Source organism: Panicum virgatum, chromosome 8K, assembly GCF_016808335.1.
Source record: "Panicum virgatum strain AP13 chromosome 8K, P.virgatum_v5, whole genome shotgun sequence".
In the NCBI taxonomy this organism is placed as follows: Eukaryota; Viridiplantae; Streptophyta; class Magnoliopsida; order Poales; family Poaceae; genus Panicum; species Panicum virgatum.
The window spans coordinates 5403818-5413010 of NC_053143.1; the positions used below are offsets into that span (position 1 = coordinate 5403818).

A 9193-nucleotide genomic window follows, 5' to 3' on the forward strand; every position below is an offset into this window, starting at 1 on the left:
AGGCTTTTCAAATTTGATTGTATTTTCCGAGTAAAATAAAACATCTTTTAAGATCACATCTGTCTATGTTTGCATGATATCTTTTAAATACATTTGTTATACTAGACAATTAATTTCATGCGATTGGGGGTTTTCTTTGTGGGTTTGTATGCAAAATATTCCCAAGAAACGTTCCACCAGTCCACCACAAAGATCCTGGCCTTCCTTGCTCCTCGGGTGGTCTTCGTCCCTAGAATTGTTTTCCTCCCGGCGCCACTTCTCTTGCCCCGATTCGCCGCCACTCCCATCCCTTCTCCTACAGGGGCTCCCCTCCGCCTCGCGGGTGCCCACAAGCGCCGGCGCGACGAGGCGCTCGAGTCATGGCGTCAGCACCCGATCCTCCTGTCCATCGTCTACCACGGTACCGCCTTCCTGTTCCAACCCAAAAGCTTGCGCCTTCCGTCTGTTGCTAAAATTTGGCACCAGGATAGATTGCAGGAGGTCACTGATGGCGAACAAGATCTATGTGAGGCAATAACCGATGGTGAGGAGGATGCGAGGGAGGCAACGACAGAGGACGCAAGCGCCGGGGAGGTCAGTGACGATGATCAAGAAAGCTGCACAAAAGACTTATCTCTACTTGTTACCCCTGCAACTGTGTTATCAGTCTGAGGACACTTGAGTACAGCAGCCACCGTGATGGTTCTATATACACGGGCTGCCGTCACTGGCAAAAGTATTTTCGTATTGCCGACCGTAACGAGGGTAAGTGATCAACATCTCTTTTCCTATTTGCTATCTCTTTTATTTACAACATTTGATAAGCGCTGTAGGAGTCACCGTGACAGTAAAGTCAGACAGAAAATAAATACTCCCTCCAAATATTTTTAGCTGATTATCCAAACAGATCAATGACTCCAATGAGTAAAATGGACTTTCTTCTTCCTTACTTTTCGTTATACCTATCTATTCTTAGTTCCCCATTCCAACTTATCCTGTAATCCTCTTTAATTTGAAGCTTCCTTGGAAGAACCCAACAATGGATTTGAGAACCCTGAAGCATTGTGTAGACCAGGTAACATGTGGCAAGTTTTCTCAATTAAGTTGGTTAAACTTCCCGTGGATGGTGGCCCTGTGGAATTGTATGGATACATTGCGGCGCGTGATCATGTGGATTCATTACTTAATTATATCGTCAATATTAGCAGGGATGAGAGCAAAAGAACACGCCCCCGCGTTGTCCGTCGGGCGACTCGGGTGGCTCCCCGTCTCCCCGCCGCAGCTACCTCGCCGCCTGCCTCCTGCCTCCGCCGCCGCCGGAGCTGCCCATCGGAAGCCCGGCGAGCAGCAAGGATGGCGGTGGCGGGCCCTCTCCTTTTTTTTTCCCTCTTGGCTTTTGCCCTCTCCTTTCCTTCTCCATTCGTTCCCCTCCTTTCTTCTTGCTCCGGTGGCTGTAGGTGCATGCTTGGAGCTGGTGACCGATCTGCGGGCCTGGCCGCCGGATCCGTGCAGGCGGAGCCTGGATTGGCTCTCTGCAGGTGGTTCCACCCAGATCCGGTGGTGAGCGGCTGGCTGTGGCCTTGGGCGGCGGCGGCGGCGTGCGGGCCCTGGGCGATTGCAGCTCGAGGCCTACACACGGCGGCTGCTCTGCATAGGTCCAGGTGGCGGCGCACGGCGACGGTGGTGGCGGCGCCCGGGTGCTCCGTGCCTCACGGTGTGGCGGCGCCTGGCCGCTTCTTTCGGCGGTTTGTGCTGCCCCCGCTGAGATGTGTCGGCAACGTTGTGGTGGAGTGGCCGGTGGCGGCTTGCTCGGTTGTTCGTCAGAGACATCAAGGTGATGTGTCGTCTCTCCCTGGGAAGCGACTCGGGCGGCACCACACCGTCCGCCGCCACCACTCCCTCCGAGACTTCCTCCACACCTCGCCGCCGCTGGAGCAGGGCTCCGGAAGTCCGTGGCCTGCTATGAAGGCGGCGGCGGGGCTTCTTCGTCGACAGGTGTGCTCCCGCATAGCTGGGCGGCGCGGCAGCGCCGGCCTTGACGGCGACGGCGACTGCTCCACGGGCAGGCAGATCCGACATCCTGGTGGCCGGATCCGGCCCTTACGGGGGTGGATCTACGCGTTGCTGCTGCGGAGCGGCCCTCCGGCGGGCCAAGCGCGTTGCGGCGGCGGCCGGCCGCCGAGCGTTCAGTCGGCGACGAGACCCACCACGGCTCCGACGAGCAGGGCCGCCGACGTGGCCACGAGCGCCGCGTTCGCGATCCAGCCCGGGTGCACCTGCACCTGCTGCGGCCGCGGCCGCGGCCGCACGGCCGAGCGCGCGCATGTGCGCGACGAGGAGCAGCAGAGGGAGCGCGAAGGCGGTCGGCACGGCCGGGAGCAGACCGCGGCAGCGGCTGTGGCCGACGCGCGCGGCAGTGGGGTAGCGGCGCGAGGAGGAGATGCGGCGCGGGCCGAGGCCGCGTCGCCCGCGCTAGCGGTTTTTGCCCGGCCGGGAGGAGGTGATGTGGTGCGGCATGCTGGGAGGAGGTGCGGTGGTGCGGTGTGGCGCCGGCGCGTTGCCGGGTCGCGAGGACGGCGGAGGGAGATGGAGCTTCGGCAGTGGGCTTTTTGGTGCTGTGACACTGGCGTCCCTCGGTTGGGGCGGCCGCAGTGATGGTGCCGGCTTGAGGCGACGAACACATGCAGTGGGGTGCCGGCACTCCGGGCGAAAGCCCTCGCTAGATTCATTCTAGTGAAATGGCGGCGCCGCCTCCGGGCGTCGTTCTCCCTGATGAGGGCGTCATTTTGGAGTTGCAACCCTCCTACACGAGGTCTCTGGGTGAAAATCCGGTCCAGCTCCTGGACGAGCGACGGCGGCGCCTGTGGGCGTCGTGACCTCCTTGGAGGCGTCGTCTCTAGAGACACCGTTCGGCGACTTGGCCGGCTTGCTGCTCGCGATTTTCTTCGGCCGGTGGTGACAAATCTGTCGGAGGGCGTGCGGAGAAGGGGGTTGCCTACCTCACGCCAAGATGCCTGCTCTTCTGTTGGTGGCCGGGGGTCATCACTCGGCTGTTGTTCGCCTGCTTGCAGCGTTCCGCGGCGCCTGGAGCTACGTGGCAGTCTCCAGTGCGGTGCAGGACAGCATTTGAAGGACGGCGCTAGCGGCAACGACAATCAGTGACGACTTGGCCTGCAGCGGATCGCGGCGGGGTGTTCAGCACGGCTGAACCCTTCTGGTGCGGTACAACGTCGGAAGACGGCGCGGGCGACATCTTCGGTCTTCTGGCTCGAGGGCGGCGTCTTCGTGCGAGGGGGAAAGCAACGTGATGATTTCAAACCATGGAGGTGGTCTGGCGGCTTGGTTCAGTTCCCAGGGGCGCGGGGCACCTCTTCTTGCTGCCTCTACGGCAATCCCTGAAACGAGTACGGAGCGTGATGCCGTGTGGCGGGTTGGAGGTCCCCGCACACGAGAGAGACGTGCTGAGTGGTGGGTTGGAGGTCCCCGCGCACGCGAGTGGTGTCCAATGGCGGAAGTGCCTTGGTCCCCGCGCGTTGGGTTGCTGGACTTGGTGTTTTTCATGCTGTCGGGCGGTCGGTTTGGGTGCAGCAGCACTGCGGCGTTGGGTCCTGCACGGCAGTGGCCTCCTGGTGTGGTGATGTCTGCCCCTTCTGCTCCTCTACCAATGCTGGAACACTTCAGTTGTTTCGATAACCGCAAGAGTGCGATGGTAGGTGGAAGCTGTGGTTGTGCCTTTTCTCCTCTGTTATCGTTGTGATTAGAGTTTGGCCGTGTTGATGTCCCAATCCAACCGGCCAGTGAGTATAGTTGAGCGGTAACATGTGTTGACGTCCCAATCCAACCGGACGAGTTTGTTGTTTTCTTTTCTCTTTGTTTCCTGCCTATGGCCTCCCAGGGCCGTAGTCTTGTATTTTTCTGCTATATCAATAGAAACGCACTCGTCGAGTCCCGTTCGTTCAAAAAAAAATATTAGCACGGATGATCCCATCACCGTGGACCAGGTGCAGTACTGTACCTAGAATTGTTTCAGATTATTACTTGATTCGTTTCACAATATAAGTAACTATGGTGGATGTATTTAGTTTTTTGACATTTGTTACTTTGCAATGAAGAGCTATTAAACAATGGAAACATTTTTGTAGTGTTCCTTCATTCCAATGACTGGCCCTAAGAGAGGGATTGATTTGACTGAAACCGTTCTAATTGAATATGACGTGAGGATTAAGACAGGAGATAGAGAAGAAGATGATCAACAACTGATTGATGGGGCATCGCTCTTGGACCCACTGATCACATACCGTGAACCAGTGGCATGTCGCATACATGGAAATAATAGCGCAGTTGACGTGACTAACATGCATGCTTACTACGCGGTGGATGCGACAGTGGAGGTTGTTGTGTTCAAAGTGCAGAGTAGTTTTGATTTGTGTGTCAGCTATTTTACCGGTGGATTACATGAGGAGATTCGGCTCTTTGATGGTATGATTGTGGGGTCACAAGCTTTAACGAGGCATGTGATTGCTGTTACGGCATACGAGTGTTTGGATTTGAAGTTGAAGGTAGGTCCAGTGTCTTGTGAGGAAGAACATTGCCGTTCCTTCAAAGTGATGGACGATGGATACGCCAGTCAGCAAATAAAGACCAAGTTCGCCTCAATCTTTGTGAAGGTGACTTGGCCGGCTGCTAGTATTTAGTTTTTCGGAAATTCAACAGAGACTGCTGTAATAAGTCAGTCTGATCTTGTTTTTGTAACTGATTTGTCTTTTATTTGATTTACTTTTTGTCAGATTCAGATATTAATTCATTCTTTTCAAATAGTTTCCGTTGTCTTTGCCCCATACCACATTGTGCATTGTTGTTGTAACAAAGCAGCAGCAGCAGCAGCAGCAAATAACCCCAGGTTTCAGTATGAATGAATCCACGCGCCACGAATAATATAACGCCCACTCCACTAGCTTTGGCTCTCTTTTTTCCCTCTTCCTTTTTTTGGCTTCTCCGATCCATCGAGCAAGCCTGTGCAGTGTAGAACCACTGAATTTCTTATGCACAGTACTCCCTCCGTATTTTATTGGCTCATGAACAGAATTGTAGTGCAATTTGCCCCAAACGTCTGCTGCCGCTCACCAGTCACCAATATAATGCGAGGTGACAGAGGAGCACCGGACGCCGCTGGATGGCTAGCTGGAGCCTTGAGACAAGGACAGAAACTCTCATAAGTCATAGCGCTGAATTATTACTACTGCCCTCAATCACTGGACGACAAATGTGCTAGGCTTTTCATGTTAGTGTACTTGGATTCAATCACGGGGGCATGGTGACAGCACAACTGATCTGAAAATTTCGGGTAAAACTGGACCACACGAGTAGAGTCCTAAAACCACACACGGATCTGATAAGTCCTGAACTGAATGAACTACTCTATTGATACTAGTTGAAGAGAGAAAAGGATGGCGCCTCTTTTTGTTTATTTTTTATTTTACTTTTTTAACTTCACAGGCCACCAGCCCACGCAACCACTCCTCTTCTTCGTCTGGCCCACGGCCCACTTCATCCGATGGCGGGGAACTGTCCCATTCCCGCCAAAGTCACCGCGGCATCAGTTGTGCCCAGCATTTCTTTTTACTGCTTCCATTTCAAATTATAGGTCCTTTAACTTCTCTTACTTCAAGTTTGACCACTCGTTTTATTTAAAAATTTACACAAAATATTACTTCTTTTATTGTTGCTTACTTTATCAATACAAGTTTTATCAATACTTATGCCCCTACAGCTGTCGCCTCGCGCGCTTGGCCGCCATAGACAAGGAGACGGGAGTGGAGCTGGAGGCGAGGGAGCTGGAGTGGCAAGAAGTGGAGGGGCATGACGGGAAGAGATACTGCTGATGAGAAGATAGGGAAGTGGAGGGAATATATAAGGAAGAGAGAGAGAGGGCTAGTGGGCCCTGCGATCGTGAATCACTTGATTTAGCCAAGGGTCTTGCAAATCTGTTCTCCACGCAGATCCCCAAATGTGCACATTTCAACACCCGCCCCTACAAATTCTCGTTTTAGGGGCGGGTGACACCCCCACTCGCCCCAACAAATGATTTTTAGGGGCGGTTGACGCCCCCACCCGCCCCTAAATATAATTTTTATTTTATTCTAAAATTTTGTTTAGATGAAAACATATAGCAAAACACATAAAAAAATTGAAATTTTTGTCATAAACCTATTGTAATAGGTAGAACTTATAAAAAATCTTAAATTATATTTCAGCGTATATAATGATTAAGAGCGTGAAACCATAATATATAATTCACTCACTGTACTCTCTTATATAACTTAAGGCTCACTTTGTGGTCTCCACACTCATGATCAATTGATCAATAGGTACGCTGAAATATACTTTTAATATTTTTAGTACTATAAATCACAATAGACTTATGGTACAAATTTCACCTTTTTGATGTGTTTTGCTATTTTTGAATTAAACAAATTAATAGAATAAATTTGAAAATTATTTTTAGGGGCAGGTGAGGGGTGACCTGTCCCTAAAAATACATTTTCAGGGATGAGTTAGTTGCTATTGTAACTCCACACCATTTGTAGCAACGGGTCACATTTTTATTCTCTCCTAAAAAAATTGAGGCGTTAATACAAATCGTTTTTGTAGCAGTGATAGTATCGCTATACAGACCATCTACATTTTCATCATCACAGAAGCATCACCTTGTTGGTTTCCACAATTGAAGAGAAGGAACAGAGCTATTTTCACCCCATCCATCATGCCCTCCACGCCCCCAGTGCATGCGACATCCCACACGCAGATCGTGCGGGGCACCGCTAGCCATGACGCTGTGATGCAGCATGTTGTGGCCTCGACATACAAAATGCGCTCAGGAGGATGCTGATCCGAACTGAGCCCCAGACTTTTTGCTAACAGAACTAACAATAAACATGAGCGGGAACTCAGGATTACAACACTCCTCGCAAAGACTAGCCTAACAACACTGTGAAGGACGGTGGCCCCTGAAGCTACTAATTGCTTGTTTCCATGTGCATCCTATTCCCATTTCCCATGAGGCCACTCACGGAGGACTTCCGATTCTAGTCGTTCCCTCCCATTCTCCTCTCCGTGTTGGATTTTAGTCTTTAGATTGCTGTTTAGTTTACCAGAAGTTTCCTGGGGCTTGGTGTACAACGTAGGAAACAACTGATTATATGTAGGGGGTGGAGGGCCGCATGAATTTGTTAATGATGGCAGAATCTGGTAGAGGTTTTATAGTGTGATTGTGTGCTTTTACACTTGTGATCACACATATCCTGCCTTGTACGTTGTCCAAGTGGTGGATGCCTTCTATATGTGATTATCTCCGCTCCATAAAAACATACATATATTATAAATTTACAATGTTTTAAAGTTGCACAGCTTAAACAGTTCAAGTATTTCAAAACCATACCATGGGCTCCAGCTATTTAGCCCATAGATTTATGGAAAAGTCTACATAACCCTCCAATGTATAGTTGAGGGGTGATGTAGTCGACCCTCGATACTTTTAGGGGTTCATATAGATTTTTTCTTAGATTAAAAAGGAAACGATGAAATTCACATAGGTGAACATGCAAGGTGGCATATTAAGGTTATTATTGCCCTCTCAGTAGATGAGGATGACACATAATTAATCCTCGTAGTAGTCGAGATCCGAAGCCTAATTACTTTCACAACTAATTATTTACCAGCATAGGGGTCAATGGAATTGAATTACTCAATATAGTACAAAAACCTATCACTGCCGCGGTTGCTTTTAAACCGGCAGTAATGATACATCACTGCCAGTTCATGCCAGGGTTGATGCCACAACTATGACTCCATCTTTATCTTTATATCCTACATGCACCTCTCTCCTCACAGAAAGAGCATGCTCCTCCTTTCTCTCAAAAAATTAATAAAACCCAATTGGGCACATGGCATTAATACAAGATTTACATTGATTCTTTTTAAAAATTCATACAGGAGCAGAACCTCTTGTCGACAGCCTAAACACACATAAGCCCAGGAACATCGTTACCATGTCAGCTTAACCTAGTGTTGAGCTGTGGCACTATCAGTTCAGCAGTACTTATCAGTGATAAAGATTTATAATGGATACCAGTTCATCTCAAACTAGGGTTAAGCTGTTCAGAAGGGGAATACTATTCACTGATGAAGTGCTAACTGCAAAAATTCGGAGCTCTAGCTGTATACCACCTGATGCAGCTTATCGGTGTTCTGGGCTACCATCTTAAATTAATATTGTCCATCACGAAGCTAGGACGACTGTGGGGACGTGGGGTTGTAGGCTACTCGTAGCTTCTTCCCTTCTATTGCTCCATATATTCCCATCAGGAGTTCAGGACAGACAAATTAAAGTAACTTTCTAGCAATTCTCTCACCATTCCCTGGTGATTTTGTTTTTATATATGTTCTTTCTTTAGCACGCGGAATGCCAGGGCTGTATATCCATATATAGGAGCACCTTGTCAATGCCAATAATTAATGATACGAGTAGGTGCAGATATTTTCTATGCAATACATTCTCTAGATTTGTATATATGGATGTAAGTTTAAATTTGAGTTTTGACCCTTCAAAACTTTGTATCCCCTTGATGGGAAAGGTAATGCAGAAGTGATTTCTTTAGGGAAATATATTGATTCTTAAGAATATAATAGAGACATCCAAGAGAAATATATATTAGCTCATGTAAGTGTAACAACCGAAGTTCAAAATCATTCAAACTGTTATATATTGCACTGTAAAATAAATCATTAGTGAGTGAGCAAGACGATTGAGCTAAAAAATATTAGAATAAAAGGAACATGCATTGCACAAGAAAATTTTGGTAACTTCCCTCACGAGATACTTAGGTGTGATATCATCATATATGTAGTTAAGCATACCTGTTTGCAGCATTAGCATGCATGTCCGCGCGTTCCCAAATGGAAAATTCAAATTCAGTCAATAAACTTTGGGGGAAGAAAGAATGTTTAAAATTAATTGCGCTATATGCAATGGTGATTCACGTTTAACTTTACTACTTAATTTTGCTGCTGCTTACTATATTCACGTTTAACTTTACTACTTAATTTTGCAGCTGCTTACTGTTCTCTCCTAATCCTGTTAAATTATTGGTGTCCTGTTCCTTCCAAACTGCTCAATAATTAATCATCCTATCTTCTTCGTATGTTCCTCCTTCTG

General features: G+C 48.6%; 1 protein-coding gene across 1 annotated transcript; it reads left to right on the forward strand.

The window, feature by feature from the left end:
• The first annotated feature begins 314 nt into the window (after positions 1–314).
• LOC120646112 lies at positions 315–4684 on the forward strand. Its single transcript, XM_039922821.1, has 3 exons — positions 315–744; positions 998–1215; positions 4122–4684. The coding sequence occupies exons 2-3, from the start codon at positions 1060–1062 to the stop codon at positions 4671–4673; spliced, it is 708 nt and encodes a 235-aa protein (XP_039778755.1). The 5' UTR covers positions 315–744; positions 998–1059; the 3' UTR covers positions 4674–4684.
• The last annotated feature ends 4509 nt before the right edge of the window (positions 4685–9193 follow it).

Coding starts and splice junctions, on each gene's coding strand:
- LOC120646112 (XM_039922821.1), top strand. CDS start 1,060: ATGTGGCAAGTTTTCTCAATTAAGTTGGTTAAACTTCCCGTGGATGGT. Junction 1,216..4,121: donor GCAAAAGAACACGCCCCCGC/GTTGTCCGTCGG, acceptor ACATTTTTGTAG/TGTTCCTTCATTCCAATGAC.